At 34.6% G+C, this 26503-nt stretch overlaps 2 protein-coding genes and 1 long non-coding RNA gene across 4 annotated transcripts; 2 read left to right on the forward strand and 1 right to left on the reverse strand.

Moving 5' to 3' along the window:
- The first annotated feature begins 12667 nt into the window (after positions 1-12667).
- LOC102625028 (uncharacterized) lies at positions 12668-13734 on the forward strand. Its single transcript, XR_369604.4, has 2 exons — positions 12668-13295; positions 13440-13734. It is a non-coding gene; the product is annotated as an uncharacterized LOC102625028 (long non-coding RNA).
- A 1316-nt stretch (positions 13735-15050) lies between these two features.
- Positions 15051-19117, reverse strand: LOC102624735 (uncharacterized). Of its 2 annotated transcripts, XM_006469331.4 has the most exons (5): positions 18999-19117; positions 17425-18624; positions 16753-16913; positions 15936-16104; positions 15051-15327 (listed from the first exon to the last, which is right to left on the reverse strand). In XM_006469331.4, exons 2-5 carry the CDS (start codon positions 17431-17433, stop codon positions 15304-15306), a joined length of 363 nt encoding a protein of 120 aa, XP_006469394.2. In that variant the 5' UTR covers positions 17434-18624; positions 18999-19117; the 3' UTR covers positions 15051-15303. The 2 variants fall into 2 exon arrangements, 1 of the variants encoding a protein (XP_006469394.2); XR_008051237.1 differs by lacking the exon at positions 15051-15327 and having other exon boundaries at positions 15712-16104; positions 17425-18640.
- Positions 19118-20469: 1352 nt separating this feature from the next.
- LOC102623894 (vacuolar cation/proton exchanger 2-like) lies at positions 20470-25526 on the forward strand. The gene is made up of 9 exons (XM_052434965.1): positions 20470-20661; positions 22485-22676; positions 22784-22851; positions 23363-23519; positions 23709-23912; positions 24005-24139; positions 24239-24343; positions 24430-24697; positions 24897-25526. Exons 1-6 carry the CDS (start codon positions 20470-20472, stop codon positions 24029-24031), a joined length of 840 nt encoding a protein of 279 aa, XP_052290925.1. The 3' UTR covers positions 24032-24139; positions 24239-24343; positions 24430-24697; positions 24897-25526.
- Positions 25527-26503: the final 977 nt, after the last annotated feature.

Genomic DNA, 26503 nt, shown 5'->3' on the forward strand with positions numbered 1-26503 from the left:
CTTGTCTAAGACCCTATAACAGACACAAACTTGAATTCAGGATTGGTAGGTGTATTTTTATTGGATATAGTTCCAATCATAAGGGCTACTTATGTCTACCTTCCTCTGGAAGAACATACATTTCTAATCATGTAGTCTTTGATGAAAAATCATTTCCTTATGTTCATGGTCTTGATTTTTCCTCAGTCTCAATATCTTCTCAAACAGAATCTGCACTTCAATCAGATTCTAAGTATCATTCTTCATCATCTTCTGTTATTCAACTTCAAGCTCCTTTAGCAACAACTTTAGCATCTGATTCTATAGCTCCAGTCTCAAAATCTCCTCAGGTATCACCTCAATACTCACCTTTGCTCTCAATTTCTACCACACATAATTCAAACCATACCTCATATTCTTCACACAAGGCATCTTCTCTTTTAAGTAATTCTCCACCTCATATCCTTCCTGAACGACCTTTGTTGGTCATTCTATGATCATTAGGTCTGAGAATGGCATTTTTAAACCAAAGTCTTATCTCTCAACTCTTCTAGCCCAACCATTTCAACCTGCATTTGTCACTCAAGCTTTAACTGATCCACAATGGTTCAAAGCCATGCAAGAAGAGTTTCAAGCCCTCCAAGCTAATCATACTTGGGAATTGGTATTACCTAAAGCTCCTGTTAAAGTGGTTAGTAATAAATGGGTTTTCAGAATAAAATACAATCCAGATGGGTCAATACTGATGTACAAAGCACGATTGGTTGCTAAAGGGTTTCATCAGGTTCATAGCATTGATTATATTGAAACATTCAGTCTAGTGGTAAAAGTTTCTACTGAAGTACAAGTGTGCAACCTAAGAGGGGGGTGAATTGGTATTTTAAAAATTATCCTAACAAAGCCACACACCAATCCAATCTAACGCCTTAATAAATTGGAAAGCAATAAGTTCAATAAAAGCACAATAACAAATGAGTAAGAGAGAAGAGAAACAAACACACGAAATTTTACGTGGTTCGGTAATCCTCGCCTACGTCCATACCTCCAAGCAATCCAAGCTTGAGGGTTTCACTATCCAAGCCTTCCAAACTTCAAACGTTTACAATTGACTTCAAGGTGTCAATGAACCTTTACAACAAAGAGATTATCTCCTAATCTCTTCACTCAAGTGTCTCACACACTCAAACACTCACAATTAAGATGAAGAAATGAAAGTTACAACAAAAACTCTCTTAAAGAGTAGATGTATAAATTGAAGAATAACAATGATTAAATGAATAATGACTTGCGAATTGAGAGCTCAAGATATGTTGTGTGCTTTTTGTTTTTGCTTGTTGGAGAGCTTAAAAATGAATCGGATTTGAGTTTTTATAGTTTGAGCTCAAAAAGTAGGCGTTATGCACATTTTGGTCACAACCGGCTTACCGTTTATAGACATCCAGTTAGCCGCTTAATGTTACCATTACAGCCAAAATTTTGAATTTCTGAACATCCGGTATGCCGCTTATGAAATTTGAATTATGTTCTATAAGCTTTCTGCCCAAATTCGGTCTACCGTTTGTTAGGATCTGGATAGCCGCTTGCTACAGTAACTGCTACAGTGAATTATTTTTTAAAATTCTAGTTTGACCCCAAAACTTTATAAAATTAAATTATAGCCCAAACCGTTATGAAAATTCTCAAATAGGTCCAATTTCAGAATTTATAAATAATGCTTTGTCAATCCTAAAACTTTCTAAAATTATGATATCACCCAAAATATGTGAAATTATAGAATGACCCAAAATATTTAAATATTTTCAAATAGGTCCAAATCCGAAATTCAAAACAATATTTATTAAAATCAAAGATTATAAAATCATTTTCTTATTAAGAAAGCATAATATATAAATTTTTGTTTAATCAACACATGTGGTTTGTTATCATTAAAATCAATATCTATAGCTATATAGGCTAACAATATCCCCCTTTTTGATGATGACAAAACACATTATAAAAATTTAATCTAGTCACGAAAAGCTCCCCCTTAATCAATGCAAGGTTTAAAGACTAATTTCAAAAAATATTTAAAAGCTTCCCCTACATAAGTGCATATGAATATTTTTCATAATAAATGAATATTTCTCCCTTACATATTATATCTCTCCCTTCATCATCAAAAAGAATAAAAGGTCCCCCTTAATCAATGATCAAAATCTCATTACAGCACATTAGTACAAAAATATCTAAAACATAGGGAAAGAACATAATAATCCATCAAAGCAAATCCATATCATCCAAAAGCAATACATAATCCAACATCATAACAATCATCCATATAATCGAAAATAAAAGAACATAATGCAATAAACGAAATGTAGGTGTGTCCAAATACAAGCATAAGATACTACTGAGGCGGTGAGGATGGTGGTGATGGAGGTGAATGCGGATATAGAATGCCAAAGTGCTTAAAGAGGAGGCGCTGTCCATGAATAAACTGCTGCTGCTGCTGCTGAAACTCAGTCTGGCTCACAGAGAGTGTCCTCACCTCATCCATATGCTTCTGAAGAGTAACCTCTTCAGAAATAGGAGGCTCGGGATGTGATAAAGCAGGTGCAGAGGCTGCAGGAGCAGAGGTAGATACTGAAGAAGCTCGACGTCCACGCTGACCCCGAAATGAAAGCGAAAAAATAGGTAGCTGATTGGCTGGAACCACAACATTAAGTGGTCGATCATCACTTGGAGCAAGAAAGATGAACTTATTATCAGTGAATTTCACCCAAGTGCCATTACTCCACTTAAAACCTAAAGAACTAACAGCCTCATCCCCAATGCTCTTAGATGGCCTATATGATGGTGCTTGGATAGGGACGCTAAAGTATTTGAGGATTCGAGTGATTAAATGACCATACGGAAGGGAACGAGTAATCAACTTAGGTATACAAAGCATGTTTCGGACAATGGTGTATCCTAAGTCGACCGGAGGACGTCTAAGAATACAATCAATCAAGGCAACAACCATATGAGAAACCTCATCTAAATGGCATGATCTAGGAAGCACAATACTCTGAATAAAACGAAGTAATATCCGAGTTTGAAGACAAAGACATTGGGTACGGAAATGGATAGTACAATCGTCATCCGAAAGGTTAATACGACGATATAAATTCTTAACGGCATCAATATGAACATAGTCATCAATATCAGGAGATTTCCTAGGTGAAAAAATTTCTAGACCATCATTGGAAGTTCCTAGGATAAAGTTCAACTCCGAATCATCAAACTTAATCGAAACTCCTCCAACTGTGGTGATTACTCGATTCTCTTTCTCCGCGGAACAATCCATATTCGAGTAAAATACTCTCACCAAATCGGGATATACATTTTCCTCAAAAACGAGTTCATTAATCCAACCAACATCTTCTAACAATTGTAATAAAGTTCTATTGCTAATACTAAGATTATTCAACCAATCCGGTAAAACAAAAAAAGTTTGGAGTACCTCACGAGTCATGAATTATTGGTGAAATCGTTTGGCTAAATGTTTGTGGTTCTGAAAGTGTGTGGACTCAAAGTTGGATTGATTGGAGGTGCCCCCTGCTTGCCGTGACCGGTTGGGTTGTTGAACCGATTCTTTGCCTTTTCTTCGAACTGGCCGTGAGCTTGACATGGTGATTTTGAATGATTTGAGGTGAAATAAGGTAATGAGAAGGGAGATGATGAGGATTGAAAGAGAGTTTGAGAGGTAATTTGGTTCAAAAACGGATGAAGATGAAGAAATCTAGAGAGAGAGAAATTTGGTTGAAACCCTAAATTTGATTTCGGATCTAGTGATTTTGAGGTTGAAAAAGGATCTGGAGGATGATTTTGGATACAAGAACGGATGGGAAAAACGTTTTATGGATCGATTTGCATAAAAAACAAGTGAAAATGATGGATTTTGGAGAGAAAACGAAAGAGGAATAAGCGGCTTTAGAGAGAGAAAGCTAACCGGTTTACCAAAAGAGGGCAGAAGAAGATAAACAGTGTATATATGCCCGAATTCGGCTATCCGGATATGCCTAACCGGTTGTGGGCAGTGAGTTTGCAACTCAAATTCGGATTTCATAATTGAATAACCGGTTATCCATTTCTGTCCAGCAAAGGTAATTTCGAATTCGATTTTCCAGATATCACGAACCGGCTTGCCAATTGGATCCAGAATATTGCAAGCTGAAATCGGCTTACCGGTTGGCCGAATGAATCCAGAATGCTACCAAAGTGCAGCTCGAATCCAGATTTCCGGATTTACATAACCGGCTATCTGGTTAAATACAGTGAAGGGCATACGCGAATTCAGTTAGCTGGATTCCATAACCGGTTTATTCGGATTGTTCCAGTAAGCACTAAACAAAATCTAGTTTTCCATATTTTATAACCGGTTGACCAATTCTTTCCAGAAAAAGAGATAATAAAAGCGGTTTACCGGTTTTCCAATCCGGTTATCTGGAATATGACTCAGAGAATATAGGCAATCTCTTAGACTTGTATTATACACACCATTTTATTTTTGGCTTTAAAATTGATTAATTTTAAATCATTTTGAGATTCAAAACTTTTCAATAAGTTATTTAATGCATGAAAAATAAATTCATAAAATAAAAAACATCTCAAGCTATTTAATTCATGAAGCATAAATCCATATAATAACATACATATCAAGTCATTTAAAAAATCATAAGTTAAGATGCAACATTTATCATTCCAAGCTTATGTCTTATCTTTATAAAATGCTCTTCGCTAAGAGGTTTTGTAAAGATATCCGCAAGCTGATTTTCAATAGAAACAAATTTAATTACAACATCTCCTTTTTTAACATGATCTCTAAGGAAGTGATGCCTAATTTCTATATGCTTAGTCCTAGAATGTTGAATGGGATTCTTGGATAGGTTAATAGCACTAGTATTGTCACACAAGATAGGTATTTGATTAAGATTAATACCATAGTCTCTAAGAGTTTGTTTCATCCAAAGGATTTGTGCACAACAACTACCAGCAGCTATATATTCAGCCTCTGTAGTTGAAAGAGCAACCGAGTTTTGTTTCTTACTAAACCAAGAGACAAGTGAATGGCCTAGGAAGTGACATGTTCCATTAGTACTTTTTCTATTAACTTTATATCCGGCAAAATCAGCATCCGAATAACAAGTTAAGTCAATATGAGTTCCCCTAGGATACCAAAGGCTAAGATTAATGGTGCCAATCAAATATCAAAAAATTCGTTTGACAGCAAGCATGTGTGACTCTTTAGGACAAGATTGAAATCTAGCACACAAGCAAACACTAAATATAATATCAGGTCTACTAGCAGTCAAATAGAGTAACGATCTGATCATACCTCGATAAGTCTTGATGTCAACTTCCTTACCTTTCTCATCTTTGTCCAACTTCCTTACACATAATCTGGAAATTTTTTATTTTCAAAACCAGGGGGTTGTTTCACATACACTTCCTCCATAATATAACTATTTAAGAAAGCACTCTTGACATCCATTTGAAATAAAATAAAATCTTTATGACATGCAAAAGCTAAGAGCATTCTAATGGATTCTAGTCTAGCTACAGGTGCAAATGTTTCATCAAAATCAATTCCCTCTTCTTGGTTGTAACCTTGAGCCACTAATCTATCTTTATTTCTTACAACCATATCGGATTCATCCATTTTGTTTCTAAATACCCATTTAGTGTCTATAATGGATTGATGTTCCGGATTAGGAACTAATTCCTACACATTGTTTCTCTCAAATTAATTCAACCCCTCTTGCATTGCCATAATCCAAGATTCATCATTTTCCACATCCATAAAGGATTTTGGTTCAATTTGAGAAATAAATGCAGCATGCTCACATGTGTTCCTAAGAGATGATCTAGTCGTAACACCTCGTGAGGGATCTCCTAAAACTACATTCTTAAGGTGAGAAGAAACATACCTCCACTCCTTAGGCAGTGTTTGAGAAGTACCTTCATTTTGGTTTGCATTTGTTTCTTCTTGATGATCCTCTTGAATTCCATGTGGTGCATCTTTTTTGTTGTCATTTGATGCTTTTTCTTGTTGCTCTTCTTCTGCATTATCATCAACAACGACTTTCTCCGTAGAGGAGGGGTTAGACTCATCAAATGTAACATGCATAGATTCTTCCACAACCAAAGTTCTTTTATTATAAACTCTATAAGTTTTACTTGAGTTTGAAAAACCAAGAAAAATACCAACATCAGATTTTGGATCAAATTTACCAAGATTATCTTTTGTGTTCAAAACAAAACATTTGTATCCAAAGACTTTAAAATAGCCAATGTTGGGTTTTCTATCTTTCCAAAGCTCATATGGAGTTTTATTAAGATTGGGTCTAATCAACACACGATTCAAAACAGAACAAGCGGTGTTGACGGCTTCAGCCCAAAAATACTTAGGCAAAGAATTTTCATTCAACATGGTCGTAGCCATTTCTTGAATAGACCTATTCTTTCTCTCTACAACTCCATTTTGTTAAGGAGTCCTAGGTGATAAAAATTGATGCTTAATGCCAAAATCATTACAAAAGTTCTCAAATGCATAATTTTCAAATTCTTCACCATGATCAATTCTAATACAAGAAATACTACATCCCTTTTCATTTTGAACCTTTTTGTAGAAAACTTTAAATGCATCAAAGACATCGTCCTTATTAACTAAGAATAATACTCATGTGTATCTAGAATAATCATTCCACAATTACAAAAGCATAATATTTGCCATTTAAACTAGCATATCTAGAAGGACCAAATAAATCTATGTGAAGAAGTTGAAGTGGTTTTGAAGTAGAAATATGATTTTTTTTTTTAAAGAGGTTTTGATTTGTTTTCCAAATTGGCAGACTTAACAAATTTTAACTTTTTAAAAACTAATTTTTGGAAGACCTTTAACCAAATCATTTTTCGAGATTTTTTAGATTAAATTCATACTTGCATGACCCAATCTTCTATGCCATAATCAACCATCATCATGCAATGCAGAGAAACATTTATCATTTGTAGATGCACGATCTATATTAATGGTATAGACATTAACACATCTATTTTCTACAAACAAAACATTGCCATCACATGCATTCTCAATAACACATTTTGATTCATCAAAGATAACTCTATATCCTTTATCATATAATTGACTAATGCTAAGCAAGTTGTGTTTTAAGTTTTCAACCAAACACACATTTTCAATGAGAATAGAAGATGCATTATCGACATTGCCAATGCCAATGATTTTTCCTTTTGAATTATCTCCAAACAATATATCTCAACCATTTTCGATCTTGGTAAAACTTGAAAACCAAGAATAATTCTTTGTCATGTGTCTTGAACAACCACTGTCCAAGTACCACTTATTCTTCTTCTTCTTCAAGCCCTGTAGAGAAAATCTCAAGTTTTAGGTACCCAAACTTTTTTGGGTCCTTTAGAGTTAGCAATGGTTGCTTTCAGAACCCAAACACATTTTATACTATAATATGCATTTCTCTTCACTGGACATCTATTTTTCATATGACTATCTTGATTACAATAATGACATACAATTTAATTGTTAATAGATGCATTCTTCACAAAATAACTCTTGTAATACTTTTGTTTCAAATTTGGCTTATAACCAATGCCTCATTTGTCAAAAACACATTTTTGTGAGTTTAGCAAGTTATCCAACATCTTTTGCCCATTTGTGAATTTTAGCACAATCTTATTTAGTTCCTTGCTCTTCTTTCTAAGCATTTTATTTTCATTTTTTAAGTCATTCACGTGTGACTCTAAGTGCTCATGTGAAGTGCTAGAATTTTCAAATAGTGCAACTCTATCATGCAATGTTTTATTCTCTAATTCTAGGCATATAATTTTTGCACTAAATGATTCATTTTCATTTTTAAGCTCTATCATTTTCTTTTTAAGACATCTATTCTTTTTACCAATCTTCATCAGTTCATCATGCAAATCCTTAAAAGCATCATGTAATTCATCATATGTAGGAAGAACACTTGCCTCATCAAGTTCATTACATGATTCTTTCCTAAAGGCCATGAGAGCTAAATTAGTCATCTCTTGTTGCTCTTCATCATCGTTTGTTTCCTCATCACTATCATCCCACGTGGCCACCATAGCTTTCTTCTTGAACTTGTTGAGGAGAGGACATTTCGGTCGTATGTGTCCGGGCTTCTTACATTCATAGCAAGTAATTGGCTCTTTCTTCTTCTTTTTGTTTTTGTGATTTCTAAACTTTCTCTGCTCGTTATTCTTCTTGTAAATTTTTTTGAATCTTTTAGCCAACATGGTCAACTCCTCATCATCCATCTCGCTTTCCTCATCACTCTCACGTTTTGAGGCTTTGAGAGCAATGCTTTTTTTCTTTTCCTCATGCCTTTTTTCTGCAGCCAAATCTTCTTCATATGAAATGAGAGAACCAATTAAATCATCAATAGGTAATGTATTTAAATCTTTAGCTTCCTCAATGGCTGTCATTTTTTGTCTCCATTCTTTAAGTAGCGACCTAATGATTTTTTTAACTTTCTCGCTATTTGAAAATGTCTTTCCTATGGCTCCTAGAGTGTTCACCATATCCGTAAATCTAGTATACATAGAATATACACTCTCATTTTGTTCCATTTGGAACAATTCATATTGTCGAGTGTACATGCTTATTTTAGATTCTTTCAGTTAATTCATGCCTTTATAAACAACTTCAAGTTTGTGCCAAATTTCATTAGCATTTTCGCAACTAGACACTCTATGAAACTCTTTCTTATCTAGTGCACAAAATAAGGCATTCATAACTTTGGAATTTAGAGAAGTTTTTCTCTTTTCTAATTCATTCCATTCCCGTGAAGGTTTTGGAATATCTTCCCCGACTTCATTTTTAGTCAAAGGCATGAAAGAACTATCATTAACGATTTCCCAAATTTCATAATCTTTGCAAGTAAATTCTCATCCTAATTTTCCAATACGGATAATCGTTTCCATCAAAATAAGGTGGTCTAGTGGTGGACTATCCTTCCCTAAATGTGGAATCATTTTGAGTTGCCATTTATCTTTAGCTCTAGACGGTTAAGTCTAAATAAGAGCACCTCGCTCTGATACCAAATGAAATACAAGTGGGCAACCCAAGAGGGGGGTGAATTGGTATTTTAAAAATTATCCTAACAAAGCCACATAATAATCTAATCTAACATCTTAATAAATTCGAAAGCAATAAGTTCAATAAAAGCACAATAACAAATGGGTAAGAGAGAAGAGAAACAAATACACGAATTTTTACATAGTTCGGAAATTCCCGCCTACATCTACGCCTCCAAGCGATCCAAGCTTGAGGGTTTCATTATCTAAGCCTTCCAAGGCTTCAAACGTTTACAATTGACTTCAAGGTGTCAATGAACCTTTACAACAAAGAGATTATCTCCCAATCTCTTCACTCAAGTGTCTCACACACTCAAACACTCACAATTAAGATGAAGAAATGAAAGTTACAACAAAAACTCTCTTAAAGAGTAGATGTACAAATTGAAGAACAACAATGATTAAATCAATAATAACTTGCGAATTAAGAGCTCAAGATAGATTGTGTGCTTTTTATTTTTGCTTGTTAGAGAGCTTGAAAATGAATTGGATTTGAGTTTTTATAGTTTGAGCTAAAAAACTAGCCGTTATGCACATTTTGATCATAACCGGCTTACCGTTTATGGACATTCGGTTAGTCACTTAATGTTACCGTTACAGCCAAAATTTTGAATTTCTGAACATTCGGTATGCCGCTTATGAAATTTGGTATGCCGTTTATGTTCCAGAAGCTTTCTACCCAAATTCGGGGCTACCGTTTGTCAGGATCCGGATAGCCGCTTGCTATAGTAACTGCTACAGTGAACTATTTTCTAAAATTTCAGTTTGACCCTAAAACTTTATAAAATTAAATTATGGCCCAAAACGTTATGAAAATTTTTAAATAGGTCCAATTTTATAATTTCTAAATAATACTTTGTCAATCTCAAAACTTTCTGAAATTATGATATCACCCAAAATATATGAAATTATAGAATGGCCCAAAATATTTAAATATTTTCAAATAGGTCAAAATCCGAAATTCAAAACAATATTTATTAAAATCAAAAATTATAAAATTATTTTCTTATTATAAAAGCACAATACATAAATCTTTATTTAATCAACACATGTGGTTTGTTATCATCAAAATCAATATCTATAGCCATATAGGCTAACATCTACTGTCAGAGTAGTTCTAAGTATTGCAGTCATGAATAATTGGCTTCTCAGGCAAATAGATGTGAACAATGCCTTTTTAAATGGCATTCTTGATGAGGAAGTCAATATGGCACAACCTGAGGGGTTTGTTAATTCTCAAAAACCTCAGCACATATGCAAGTTGAGGAAAGCTATCTATGGCTTGAAACAAGATTGGTTTGCTAGATTCAAAACAGCCATGCTTTCGCAGTGGCACTTTCAGAATTCAAAATCAGATAATTCTCTTTTTTACAAGAGGGAGAATGGTCACTTACTCCTGGTGTTGGTATATGTTGATGATATTATCATCACTGGATCTAACTCAACTAAAGTTCAACAAGTTATTCAAGATATGCAAAAGACTTTTGCCTTGAAAGATCTTGGGGAACTTAGTTATTTCTTAGGCATTGAAGTCTCTAAACTTCAAAATGGAATTCATCTTTCACAGGCTAAATATATTGCTGACCTCCTGGCAAAACATGACTTGGTTAGTTGCAGTCCAGTACCAACACCTATATTTACATGTTAGTATCTTACTAAAGACTCAGGTACTGACATTGCAAATATTTCTCAGTATAAAAGCATCATCGGGGCATTACTGTATGTTACACTCACCAGACCAGAGATATCATTCACTGTTAATAAGCTCAACCAATTTCTGTCTCATCCTAAAACTTCACACTGGGGGGGAGCCTACAAAAGATTATTAAGATATCTAAAAGGAACAATTCATTTTGGACTGCAATTTTACAACTGTGGAGCTCTACAAATAAATTGTTTCTCAGACTCAGATTGGGCTTATGATCGTGATGATAGAAAGTTAGTGGCTGGTTTTGCTGTGTATCTAGGTCCCAATCTGGTTTCATGGTCCTCAAAGAAATAGTCAGTTGTCTTATAGAGCTCTAGCTCATGCTGCATCAGAAGTTGTTTGGATAAAGTCTTTAGTTGCTAAATTACAGATCAAGCTAAGCACAACACCACTTATGTGGTGTGACAATCAAAGTGCAATCGCTTTAGCCTATAATCCAGTTTATCATGCTAAAACAAAGCATGTTGAGCTAGATATTCATTTCATCAGAGATAAGGTGGCATCAAAGGAAATATAAGTTTTTTTTATGCCCAGTGAAGATCAAACAACAGATGTCTTAACCAAGGCACTTACATTTACTCAGTTTGATTACTTACACAGCAAACTAAATGTTCAACCCAGACATTTTAGTTCCAGGGGGAATGTTAGTGAAGCTGTGTGAAGCAGCAAAGAAAAGAAGTAATGAGGGAAGAAGGAACTTCAGTCTAAGGGGGGATGTTAGTGAAGTTGATGAAATGTTATGAAACAGAGGAAACGAGCACATGTTGTTATTGTGTGTATGACTGTAGCAGATTAGCTCACTCAGCTGACGTGGCTCAGTTAGTTATATTGGTTTAAGAAATCTCACGTCTGTGTGTAACAGCTTATTAACAATTGATTGATACTCGTTATAAAAGTGTGTAAGATGTATTCATTTTGTTAATAAGAAGTTTCTATAAGTTTCCTTTATAAGATTTTCGTTCTCTTTCTTTCAACTTTCTCGTTTGCCAAACACAAATACTTAAGTTTCTATCAAAACTACAAGGTGAGGGGTGGTCAGAGATGAGGCATAATAGCTATTAACGAGCATTTATTCGTCATTTGTTTAATGAATGAAAGGGAGATCGTGAATAAGCAAGAAGACAATGTAGAGATGAAAGCATATACTTCTGACTAAGGTTACAGTTCTTTCACATTCTTGACTTACATGTTGCATTCATTCCAAGTCAGAAGTATGACAATAAACATGACCTATGAAGTACAACCCAATACTTCAGTTTTATGACAATAAACATGTTTTAATGGATATTTAAAAGCAATTTGGATGTTCTTAGTGGGGCTGTCCTTTATCCTGCATTATTCCACCAGTCTTTACATTTTTGGAGCTTCTCATGTTTTTTAGTCCTTCATAATATCTAGAAGTCGAAAATTTTAATGTGATTCTTTATCATCCTCTATGTAAGATACATACTAGGAGTGGTGATGGACTAAGTCCAATTATGATACTGAGAGAGCAAATGAGACAGGGCAAAAATACATTTATTCTTAATTATTTTTTAAATTTAAAAAAGGTTAATTCCACAAATAAATGAATTAATTAGAAAATGGGGTTGATGAGATAAATGACATAGTATATTAGAGAATTTTAAAAAATTGTCATTATGGTCCTTTCATTCACTCAACAATTTTCCTTTAATAGGGATTACTTATTAATAAGCCATAAGATTTTAGCTTTTCCACGCTATTGACTTAAATTTACACATGCAAGTTCCATTCAATCCACTTGCATTTTGGAATATATAACACATTCACACCACTAACCTCTAGGAATTTTCTCGCATTAATCTCAAACTCGTCATTTTCTCCGCAGCTTGTTTTTCCTTCTTTTTCTTTTCCCTATGTCTGTCTCCTTCAGTAATCTAAAAGAGAAACTCTAAACAAAAAGAAACAAAAGTTCAAGTTGAAAATTCAATATTATGAAGGTAGAGAAGTCGACGACCTGTGTGATAGAAATGTTAAAACTAGGTTCTTGCTAATGTAGAACATTAATTAGGGATTAGGAAACATTAAACAATTGATAATCGGGGAGAAAACTTCACAAGTGCTGATGGAGATGGTTGGGGTCTTGTTCAAAGCCTTGAAATTAAAAGCAGGAATTTTGTTTTTCTTTTTGTTTTTGTTTTTGTTTTTTTTTTTTTTTTTTGAAGAGAATTTACTAGCAATTAATAATTTTGACTTACACAATTCAAAGCTTGAATTTTGGAAGTCTTTCCTTTTCAGTGATTGTATAAAAGGATTGATAGAATTGAATAATCCCCATCCATTTTTTTTTTCTTTCTTCAAATAAGTAATATGTCAAAGTGTTATAGGAATAATGTTCCAGTCTGCACTTTACTGGTTGCCTATATGGTTATTATATCAATGAGTTCATGTCCCTTGGTAATAGAAGCAAGAGTTCGGAATTTCTCAGCTATCCAAGGTGTGCAACTAATTAAATACATGAATTTTTTTTATCCAATTAATTGAAGAACTTTAATTTTATATATCCTTCCACTATTTTTATGTTTTTGTTTTTATTGCATTTTTTATTTTCTTAACCTTTGTCTTGAACTCTCAATGACAGAAAGATTAGTCCATAAAAGTACGACAGAAGGGTTACTCCATCAGAGGATTCTGAGGACTGTTCCTGCTGGTGGAAATAATCCGGTAAATGCTCCAGCTTCACATGGACACGATACCTCCAATTAATACGCCATAACCCATGAAGTACTACCCAGTGTTTTCAGTTGTATGACAATATTTGTGTTTTTGCTGGTCATTCAATATGTTAAACACATGTACTCTCTCTTTTTCTTGTTTGTCTATTGAAATTTTACTAAACTGAATTCACTGAGTTACCCTACGGCTTTATATTTCAATTCCTTAATAACTTTTTTTTTTACCTATGGCTCTAGTTTTTAGATATTTTTTGAAGTCTTGCCCATAGCTGCCATTGCTCAATCTCGAAAGGAGAAGATGATGAAGGTAGAAAACCAAGGAAAGTGGATTAGGAAAAAAAAAAGTAATAGTGAATGAAGAAGAAGAATTTGGTTTGTTAATGGAAGTTTATTATTTTACTTTTCTCATTTAAGAAATTGAGTTTTACTTTTCTAATTTAAGAAATTGATTTTGTAAAACAAAAGCAATAAAATTTTTGGCCATTCAATAATCATATTACCACTTGTCTCAAGATTTTCAAAAAAAAAAAAGATATTAGAAGAGAATCTGTAGAAGTGTAGCCAGACTTAAAATCTATTTGGGTAGATTTTATTTACTTGACGAATTTAATTGTCCTCAAATATTTTTATTTAATTTCAGATTTAACATAAACATTTAAAATGATCTTGGTGAAGAAAATATAAGAACCTATTTTTTCATATTATTTAAAGCCAATTTTAAAATCCATGAAACGGATCCAGATTGAGCAACTAAATTTTCTTTCAAGAGAATTGAAAGCTCCATCATTATTTTATACAAGCATAGTGCTTGTAACAGTCTTCCGGTTACACTCCGACAGATTAAACCTCTGTTTTGAGAGTTGAAGAAAGAAAAGATTGACTAAATTAACAGAAATCAATTTAGATCATATGAATCACAGAGACAGCCATATAACATTAATTATATGTTAGGGCTCGGCTACCTCACATAAAAGGTAAGATATAGCTCTTGTAGAACATTTTAATCCAGCCCCCGTTTAATTATCTTCTCCATCACTGCCTGCCCTCTGTAAAGCAAACAATTACTCAAGTTCCGACTCCAAATATACAAACTTTGCCCACAATCCATTTATTGATTTTCAGCCTTTAATGTTTAATCAACGTATTGCAATCAAATAAGATGAATTAAAGAGGAGATCTCGAGTTATTTTATGTGAATGAGTAAAAATTAACTCTTTACATACATATTTGGTCCCTCTTACAAAGCGTATTTATTGATTATGAAATCTAAATCTCCGTTGCCAGCAATCAGGTTACTCCCGGATTGGAACAGTTTCCAGGACAAAGCCTAGTGGCCTTTGGATTTCACCATGTGCAGCCAACAAATAAAAAAAAAGAAAAAGCCACCACCGCCCCTGGTGGATTCCCGGACAATGATCCAATCCGTGACTCCAGATTGGATCACTGTCCTATATATATATATGTATGTATGCATGTATGTTAAAATTGATACAATAAATTAAAATGGTTGAAATTGCAAGGTGAGGGGTGGGCAGAGATGGGGCATCATAGCTAGTAACAAGCATTTGTTTGTAATTTGTTTAATTGAACAAAAATGAGATTGTGAAGAAGCAAGAAGACATTGTCGAAATGAAAGCATATACTTCATGACTTAATAACATTCACTTGCTGGTTTTTAACTTTGTTCATCATGCCCAGGATCTGGTACAGGGGAGTTCAGCCTATTAGGAATAGGAATCGGCCTGAGGCTCCGCTGGATTAAACGTTCCGTCATAGTCTGCCGGATTGAACTTTCTGTCATTGAGAGTCCAAAGACCGAAACAAAATTAACATTGAAAGACCAAAAAAAAAAACAAACATGGAAGCATACTGCATCACATGAATCTGAAAAATGAAGCTGTAAAGATTTGCGCCTTGAATTGCCCCAGATTCGGGAATTCTTGCTTCTATCAATAGATTATACAGGCTACAATCAAAGCACAGACACAGGCATTTCTGTGGCACCTCAACATTCTGCTGTACTACAAAAATGTTCAGATATATGCCAAATAAGTGAAATGAGTCTCTTACTTTCAAATTTTATTTGATTACGGCTAACATCAGACCTCTAATATAGAGATTACAGTTCAAGAGGTAATGCAGCATGCAGAAATCGGAATGCAGAAATGCATCACTATATATAATAAACTTATAATTACCTTTTTCATCATTTTGGTTGATGACTTTCTTACATACTAGAGAGTCAAAAATACCGAGAGGGAAGAAAAATCAACATTGGGACATTGAACATCCAAGTCAGAGAAAAGAAAATGCACTTTACTTCATAAATATTTTTGTTAAATTCATTTTCCCTAGCTACAATGTGAACTCAAATCTTTGCTCCGGTAGACTATTCAACCCACCAAAATTGCTCTGTTTTCTTTGTTAGTACCCAGCATGTGCCATGTGCAACACAGCAATTTCCATTCCTTGGGCCCGCTGGCAAAACAATTCAAAGAATACTGAAAGAAGATCCAACTGGCGCTGCACATTATTTCCCTTTCCTTGATGGTTTTAGGAGCGCTGGAATGTCTATAAAATGAAACAAAATACTGCTGGTCAGGCTCTGCTAAGCATTTGCACACGACAGTACTAGAAATTTGCACATAATCTTAGAGAGAACGAGCTGATGATAATCAGAGACAATAGGAGAAAAAAAAAATCTTTAAACGTCATAAAAAAGGCTTCATTATGTGAGTATTAAAACACAAAAATGCGGCTATATGGTTGCAATTTGGAGAATTCGATTATTTTAATTAAGCCATCCGACTGGGTGACGGAAAGGGCTCTTGGGTACGTACACTAATAGCATTGAATAATCACACAAATAGTCTGATATACAGGAAACTCAGGTCTTGATCCACAAACAAGGGTAAATGGAATACTTTAGTAAACAAGCTGCTGTATACAGAAATAGTGACGGCAGAAGCAGTCTAAATAACACGAAAAACAAAAGAAGTTTAAATAACTAAAACTTGCTGAACGCATTATAGAAATTTACATCTCAGAGTTTCTTTTGATCAACCTAGACAACCCAACCATTTCAGAAGCAATAGTTTCCACATAGCTGAGAGAAAGAGATGTATTTATGAATGTACTTGTAAGCACAGCGCATATTTGAACTTCTAAGGATTTTAAAAGACTAGCTTCTACATCTTGAGTCATACATGACCAAATTACCTTCTGCTGATTGCTGAGGACTTTTTGGCCGTAATGTTCCTCCGTTTATCCTTGAGATCAGATGGAGTACAAGTAGGATCAAAAACACGACAACCAAATTCCAAAACTTTCTTCCAAGAAAGATTTTTAATTATTTTAGTTGAAAACTTGTCCACTCCTTCCTGCAATATAAGAGTAGATATCAACAAGCCGCAAATTAAATCAACACACTACTCCATCTTGAATATTTAAGACTGAATCACAACAACAATTTAGCTTTTTAGAATCTAGCTCTTACTCTTATTTGCATATAAAAACATGAAAACAATGTCCAACATGAGATGCATTATATATATATATATATATATACACTCATAATTCAATTTCAAAGCAGTTGTGAAGGCAAAGTTTCTAAATTCTAGAAATGAGCTCCCGAATTGAAATGTAAGAAAGATTTTAAGGAATCAAACAATATTAGGTAAAGGTGGAAAACCCTGTCAGAGACAGAATAATTTCACCAATGCGTTAAATAAAATTGAATCAATTGTCAATTTCATACAGATTCAAATATTTCATTAGGTGAAATCAGTATCATGATTTACAGTAGATATCAAAACCAAATGACATTATTTGGAAACACAAGCACAGTGATTTTGATTGAAAGCAACAGTTGTAATGACCATGAATCCATACCTTCCCCATTTCTTCTTCTTCAGCTGTCCAATGTAATCTCCTATGTGCCTTCTTACTACTTCATGCAACACACCTCAGGCGCATCTTTTGATGAGGGCAACTTTTTTGGTGAATCAACAACCCCGAGATTGTGCCTTCTTACTACTTCATGCAACACACCTCAGGCACATCAACATTGGCTCTATATCAGAATCAGACATTTCAGTTCTCAAAGTTCTGGGGTCTACATTCTCTTCTTATTCTCGCTTTTCTTCCTTCAATTTTTCAGTGTCAGGTATATCCCCTTTCCATAAATTAAGTAAAATATCCACAATATTTTCTTCTCCAACAGAACAAGCAGTGTAAGGCTCTTCTTGCAGTTGGTTTTCAACAATCTTCTCATGTCTACTGTCATCGACGTGTCCTAAATCTTCCACTGGTATCGTTTCTCCATCTTCTAAAAGTTCAAGCTCATCTGTTTCACAGACATTTTCCTCATTGGGCCTTTCGTTACTAGTATAATTCACAAGTATTACAATCCCAGGTGTTTTCTCTCAACTATTATTTATCTTGTCTCCAGGATGAGAATGAACAGCTAGAGGGTCACTCTGATTTCCAAGCGCCCTCTTAAATCTGTCACAGGAATCAGCTGCATTTGCATTGTCCCCATCATTCTCTAGCTCTCCCTCCACTTCCAAAATTAGATTCTCAACTCGAACATCATCCATTCGATCCTCACAACCACCATAACCGTAATTTCTCTCTCGATGAAGAGATGACATATTCAGCTCATTTCCTTTATCTGTTCTACAATTCTCCTTTTTATCACCACTAAAACTTTTAGAATCAATAAAAACATGCCAACTGTTTCTTTGTTTCCATAGCCTTCTTCCTCAACTCCTTTGTCCTCATCAATTCACATTTATACCAACAATAGGGGCAGTAAATGTTTCCCACATCATCAAATTTAACTCCACAGCTCAGGCAGTTTTCATGCACAGAAATTGGGCATCCAGATTGACTACAAACCAACAGGTTCTCATCACATCTATTACACTTAATACAAGGCTCTTCCTCCAACAAATCAACATCCATAAAATCTCCACTCCGGCCTGAACCACTATGATTTTCTATGTGAATACCAATCTCATCATCATTATATGCAGAAGCCATATATACATCGCCATTCATTTTGCTTAATGTTTCTCCATTTGCTTCATCCTTTTTAAAGATCCAACTAAAATTTTCAGAAGTTGTCACGTCAAAAGTTTCTTAATTAAAAGTTAAAATTAAAATATAATATCATCACGTATTATTTTGTTTTCAAAAAGCAATTTATCACTTTAGAGACTTCCTCTGATCTTTGGAAATCTCTCTCACACACACACACATTTTTCAAACAGTAACGAAAGAGAATAATCACGGAAAGAAAATCATCATATTAAATCATTAAAAAAAGGTCACATTTGCATGAGCAGTTGCAAGCGAGCATCTTTACTTAACCGTTTTGTTCAAAAAAAGAAATGGTTAACTAGGCAGAAGGAAAAGCTCTCGAGAAGCAAACAGAGAAAAATGAAGAGACAGAGAGAAAATACCAATTCATGTTCGTGAATCGTGATTGAATAAACGAAGTGACTGACTTGTTGAAATTCAACTCGGTGAAGCGAATTTAGGGACTCGGGCCCTGCCACCGCGCGTTTTTGTTCTCATTTCCTTCAAAGCTACTACGATTCTCCGAGTGGCACTGCAGGTTTTATACTTTTTTTACAATCAAAACGCTGCGTTTAATATACATATAGCAGCCGCAGGGACGATTAGGGGCTTGTATGCATTTTACCTGGGCTTCGTGCACATTAGCCCGTTTCACTTACTAATTACACCGCAAGTTTAATCATCATCCGAAACGACACCGCATAGACGTAGAATCCATTCAATTTTCAGCTTAAGATCAATCTGAGAACAGAGTAGCAGATCAAGCATCAATTTAATTTTTAAGAGTTTGGGTTACGGACTTACGGTTTCAGCTGAGCAATAAGAGGGGACAGAAGAGTCAGATCTTTTTCATCTCGGAAATATCAAAATATATCCACATGATGGAAGGATAAGACGTTACTCGCCTTGTCTTGGCAATTTGATCTGACCCTATTTTTTGCCCAATTGACACGATCCTAATTTTTTGAGCTTTGACTCGAATATTATGATTTCAGATCGGGTTCGAGCCAAAATTTTTAGGCTGGAGCCAAAATTTTTAGGCTCGATCAAATTTCAAGTCAAGATCAGGCTTAAGCCGATTCTACCCAACCTTATTTAAAAAAAAATTACACAGTTTTACATACGTGCACATCACGACATCACACACGCACACATCACAGATCAGTGCATCTGCATCACACACACACACAAGAACGCTTCACTCTTCAGTTAATCACATACCATATACACTTACACAGAATCACAATTCACAAAAGCGATCAGTGACAAACCCTAAGTCAACCACTCAACCATCGTCCCGTCACCAGCATCGTCACCGTCCGCAGTGCGTCAGCCAGCCAACGACCATCAAATCAGCCGCGAATTGTCTTTACTCTCCATTTGTCTTGCTCTTGCCTGCTGCCTACAACCTGTTCCATATACAATCGTAATCAGCCACGCAACGCCACGACATGAACCAGCCGCATTGTCACCGTCCTGCCGCGTCTGCCTACCAACCAATGCACACATTTTGCTCGGCATTAGCTTTGGTAATTTCATAAATATTAATTATTTTTTTTCATTTAAACTTATAATTGAATTTATAATTTTAGGTAAATATATTCATGTTAATTAATTATTTATGTAGTTACTGTAAATATTATATTGTAGTTGGGTGCTGCAAATGAGATTCAAAGGGTACACAATTTAAGTAATGATTTGGTTAAGTTTTATGAAGGCAAGAATGAGAATGTGAGTGATGCGGTTGTTGGTGAATCTTCTTCAGTTGATGTTCGCTTTAATTTTAATGTAAGAACTGGCTGTAAATTTTTTTATATAAGTTTAAAGCATTTGCAAGCCAAAAATAGTGAGATCATGGTATCGAAGTCTGACCTTAAGAGGTACTTAGAAGAGCTTTTAGTCAAATCTACTCTGGACTTTGATATTTTGAATTGGTGGAAGGTGAACCAAGGCAAATACCCTATCTTGGCTCAAATGGCCAAGGATAACTTAGTTGTTCCCATGAAAATCGTTGCCTCTGAATCTGCATCTAGCACTGGAGGTAGGGTCTTGACTCTACATCATAGTAGACTTCATCCTACGACATTGGAAGCGCTTATGTGCACTCAACATTGGCTATGGGCGAACTCCGAGGGTATGAATATAAATAATGTACAAAATATTAAAATAATTGGTTTAGTAATAATTTCAAAAACTTAAATTATTTTCTCACTTTCTTTTTCCTTTTTTTTAATAGGTAAAAATCTTGAAAGTGAAATTTTTATTGGAGAGGAATTTGTGGATGAAGATGAAAGTGGCCAGCAAGTATTGGAGTAGCTCTTTTTTTTTTTTAATATTTGGTTGTGGAATTGAATTATGGTTTTTTATTTGTATAAGACATTTTTTTTTTTATCTTGGATTGTGGAATTGAATTGTGTGTTTTTATTTGTATAAGACATGATTTTTTTTTTTATGTTGGGTTGTTGAATTGGATTGTGTGTGGTTAAAATGATTTTGGAATTACATTATGTGTTTTTAATGTTGGATTTTGGAATTGATTTGTGTGTGGGTTGAAATGGTTGTGGAATTGAATTGTGTTTTTTTAATTTAATCGCATTGTGTGTTTTTAATGTTGGATTGTGGAATTGAATTTAAAAAATTATTCATATTAATTGGTTGTTTTGTGAATTATTTTCTAATTAATTGTATTGTACATTTTGCCTTTGTGTTGTTAATTATTTTAAATTAAAAAAATCATTTATTTTGTTTTATATTCATGGTATTGTAACTAGAAAGAGAACAAAAATTAAAAAGTAACATGAATGAATTTGGAATGTGGTCATAAAATTACAAGATATTGACAAATTTGAGCTGCCCAAATTATTGAATTATGAAAACAATTTTGGTCCGACCCGACCCGATGTTGAACCGATTCCACAAATGGTCGGGTTCATTTAGGGTCAGGCTTTAAATTTTTTTGACCGACCCGACCGATTGTCATTCCTCGCCCTACGTACGGATGTCGAAGCGGCCGTTCGTCTGGACTCGAAACTGCCACCAGAAGTTCGTTGAAGCGGCTGAAGAGTTGGCTGAAGGGTTAACTGCACACTGCTGGGCTTGTTTAGTGTGAATTTTGTAATGTATGTATATGCTGTTGTTGATTAATATAACAATATGCTTGGGTACTTTTCGTTGGCTTATTTTGTAATGAATGAGGCTGGGGAATACACTTCAGGATATCCGAAAAGACATTTACGGAATCTTTCCTTCCCTTTGAAGAAAGGAAGGATTCCAATGAAGTGATCTTGTTGTAATTGTTGAATCGACGTGTGATATTTCGAATTTGTTCAAAATTTCAACTTGAATCCCAACTAATTGTGGATAGCCAAAACAGTTCAGCGCTCATTTGTTGGGATCATCTTTATTAGTAGAAATTAATGAGAAATTGCACCTTGAGAAAAGAATCCAACCATTGACTTTCAAACTCGAATAGTTTAACACAAAAAAGTTTTCTTCCACTTTGTTGGAAGCTTCCCAAGCTGCACCACTTTGATGGGTTTAAATATCTGGCGCGTAATTAATGTGGGGATTTAACATTAGTTTAATATTTGTACGTGGGATGTTTGCGAAGTAGATGATCGAGAAGTAATATGGAGTTTTTGGTCTATAATAAAATGGATAATAGCAGAAGCAACATCGATGAGAAACCATCGTTAGCTCGAATTCAATCCACAGTTGCGGTTTGTTTTCTTGGCTTTCATTTACAACGAATCTTGAAGGTTTCTTGATTTTTAACAAAAGGGTGTTTTTTGTTATGTAGATGGAATCATTAGAAGAGAGAGCATTGCTCGAGTTGGAACACGAGAGCCTAGTGAATCTAGGTTCAATAGCGGTTAAGAAACCTTCATTTTAAGTTGTCCAATGGCAGTTTAGATGTTAGCGGCGGTCGAAATGCATATGTGACCAGGAGTTGTAATGGTGTCATTGAGAGCATCAAGGTTGTTGTATTCTCTACAAAACTAAACATACTGATAATTTTTGGCCCTGCAGCTATTGTTGTCGATAAAACTTCTGATGCTAATGTGAGTGTCTATTTGTTTTTGTTGCCAATGTGTTTGTTTGTGCATGAAGCTTATGAAGATTGCGTTTTTTTTAATGCTGATTTTGATTTCCTTGTGTGAATTTTCAGGGTTGGGTTTTTCTTCTGAGCTTATTGGGAATCATTCCTCTGGCTGAGCGTCTTGGTTTTGCAACTGAGTAAGTTTCACTTGCATTTTATCTGTATAATTCTCCATATGAAATTTCATTTATATGAATTTTCAGACCCTAGATTACGAGATCGGACTATACAAAAATTTGGTCATGCTTCCATTTGATTGTATCAATATTGAAATGATAAATGATTTCATTAGTACCTAATTTGCAGCTTGCACTTAATTTGATGTAGGCGACCGGCTTTCTTTAAAGGACCTACAGGCACTTTTATTGTCAATAATCTGAGTGTTGATCTCATTTTTCTCCCTTTAGTTTACTGTAAATCATCGAAACTTTTGAATAATGAAGTTTAGGTTTGACATAATTTCCTTGAGCTTTTTATTTCTTCCACCTACCAAGCTCCTCTGTTATTCAAGCTTCCAAATACACAAGAAGCATTTATGTTTATTTCTCTCAAAAAAATTTAGGTGAAAAATATGTTTGAGCATCAATTCGTTTACTGGGATTACTCAATGATAAAATATCTTCTTAATGCCATTTGGAAATCTAACAGAATTGATGATATCAATTTATGCATTCAAAAGGGACACGATGTGTGTAGTTCAACAATCATTACTCGATTCTATTTTATCAAACTAGTTGCTGGTGCTAGGCTCTGCTTTCTTCTGTGGGGCACTTGTGAATGCAAAGAGGGAGGGAGCAAGTGTTTGGTAAGGTCTGTTAGCATTTTGATCACATTTGATATCTTAGACCAAGGGGAAAATTCTTTGTTGTTCTTTAACTCTTTATGTCCATTACTAAGATTGTTTATCTTATACCCATTTATAAGTTTGTTTATCGTATATCCATTTATAAGTTTGTCAACAGAGAGGCTAAAACTGTAATAATTTTATTGACAGGCAGTTGCTTCAGTGAACTCCGGATTGCTGCTGATGGCAGTAATGGCTTTATTGTTCCTTGCTGTTCTCCTTGCTACACACACCGAGCTGCATTTTGAGAAGTCTAAATTGGCCCTCTCAAGATTTTGTAGCTGTGCCATGCTCGTGGCTTATGCTGCCTATCTATATTTTCAGCTGAAGAGCCAGTGGCAACTGTGTGATCAGGTTAGTTAGGTTCTTTACTGTATATTGCCAACCTTCAATCAGTGTCTACTTTGTTTAATGGTTGTTAAATTGTTTTGTTTATGTCAACTCAGGAAGAAAGTCAGATTGAAGGGGACTGAAATAATGATGAAGTTCCTGAAATATCAAAACGGGAATCAATAATTTGGCTATTCATTTTGACTAACTGGATCTCCATCCTCTCAGAATATTTTGTTGATGCTGTCGAGGTACCATTTTCAAGTCAATATACACCAGATTCTGTTGTGTAATGAATTCGGCATGTCTTCCGTATATGTTCTTACAGCATATATGGTTCCGTTTTTCAGGGAGCATCTATGGAGTTGAAAATGCCTGTGGCTTTTATCAGCATTATCCTACTCCCAATCGTTGGTAATGCTGGTGCTATTATGTTTACAATGAAAGACAAGCTTGTAAGTACCGAGTACTTGTTCTGCTAGTGACATATTACGACTAATATTCATTAACTAGCCTCTAAAATTTACTTTATCTTGTGCAGGACCTATCCTTGGGGTGGCAATAGGTTCATCAACACAGATAGCCATGTTTGGGATAAGGACCAAGCATTAGATAGCTACTCCGTTCTGTTACTTCTCATCCTTTTTATTCTTGATCTCTTGACTCTGAAATTATTGTTGTTATGATACTAGGTTCCCTTTTCTATTGTTATTGGGCGGATCATGGGACGCCCTATAGACTTAAATCTTCAACTTTTTGAGACAGCCACACTTATGATAACTGTCTGAGTGGTAGCCTTCATACCGCAGGTTCGCACACTGAAATTTTTACTTCCATGAAACAAGGAAAATTGAATACCAGCATAAATATTTCAATCATGCAACTCCTGAATGTTGCTTTTATCTATGAATTACCTGTGGATTGACCTTGAAACCTTTTCTTCTGTTAGAAACACTAGCTTGAAATTACTCTGATAGTATTCACATATTTGTTGTGTTAAATTTGCAGGAGGAAAATTCTAATTACTTCAAAGGACTAATGCTCGTTTTTTGCTACGTTATAGTTGCTGCAAGTTTTCTTGTACTTGAAGACCCTACTTCATTACGCAAGTTATTTGCTCCTTTTGGTTTCCGAGGCAATTGGTGAATTCAGAGTACTTTACAACACGTAGCAACGTGGTTCTGCGGAGGATAAGAGCCACAAACATGGTGACTAGAGGTTGAATGCATGTAGTGGAATATGACTAAAGGCCTAAAGCTTAAGTCCATTTTAGACACCAGAAAAAGGGTTTTGCAGAGAGCTTCTTGTAAACTTAGTTTTCTTAGACAGACGGTTCCATAAGGTTGATCCACAGAAGCTCAGGTATATTTATTGCTGTAAAGCTGTCAGGGTAAAATATCCCCATTTTACCAATTACAAATTTAAGGATCTTATTCATTGTCGTAAATTTAACCGGGGGTGCTATTGCGTTCTTTCTTGTGCCTAGCCACTTTGATACGGGCAGAGTGAAAATGGCTTGACGAAAGCTCCAACTCTCGCATAAAATGTAGAGATTAAGAATCAATGTAGGTAAACTACGAGGAAACGGCAACGATATTTTGACATCTCCTACACACCATGTAAACAATGAGGAATCAGTGAATTTGACTCAGTCCTCTGCTGTCAGATATGGATTATATGTACTTGATGGTTCATAAACAACGGTTGGTATCTAAGTGTGTACTAAGAAAACAAGAAAAGCATAAAAACAAATGCAGATGGTAAATTAAGAAAGCTAAAAGCAGCCGCATCAAGCAAAAGATAATCAAGAAACAAACAAAGAATACTACTACAGAGTAAAGAGCTAGGCAAATCACTTGTTGGTTGAGTGGTATGCACCGACTATTAGTTGAACTCATTCTCCAAACTAGAAGAAATCATTTGTTACATTGAGAATATATGTATGGTTCAAACACTATTGGTAATTAAATATACAATACAATGTTCTAACACACATATAATTATAAACAAAGCTCGCTCCATGAACTTTACTTATGTGTTGTTTGGAAGCTGTTAAGGAGGGTGGGGGTTGGCCTATTTTCCTAGAATATAAATCTATATAGTGTTTGTTGCAAAAAGTAATGTAAGGATGATACCGTTTGAGCTCATCTATTAATCCTGAAAATAATGAAATTTTATATCCTAGGGGGCTTATCCCATGTTGTTTTAATGGGATAAAAGAGAATAACATTTTATTGCCCTAAAAAGTAGAAAATAATTCCTTTCTTTTTAAGCAGTATTTCTCTTGCTTAAAATTCTTTCATATTTTCTCTCCCATTATTTATTATATCAAATTTTAAATTTAAGAATTAATATAAATATTTTATAATTCATTTGTTTATTGATATATATATATATATATATATATATATATATATATATATATATATATATATATATATATATATATTTCATTTGTTTTACTTTCCATACATTACATGAACTCTTATCCCTAGTGAGGTGGGAGGATTAGTATTATTCTAAGTAATAACATAATTTAAATTTAGACTTCTAAATTTATTATTAGGAAAATAATATTTATAAACCTTATAATTAAATTAAAACCAAAACCCAAG

This window comes from Citrus sinensis, chromosome 2, assembly GCF_022201045.2.
Source record: "Citrus sinensis cultivar Valencia sweet orange chromosome 2, DVS_A1.0, whole genome shotgun sequence".
In the NCBI taxonomy this organism is placed as follows: domain Eukaryota; kingdom Viridiplantae; phylum Streptophyta; class Magnoliopsida; order Sapindales; family Rutaceae; genus Citrus; species Citrus sinensis.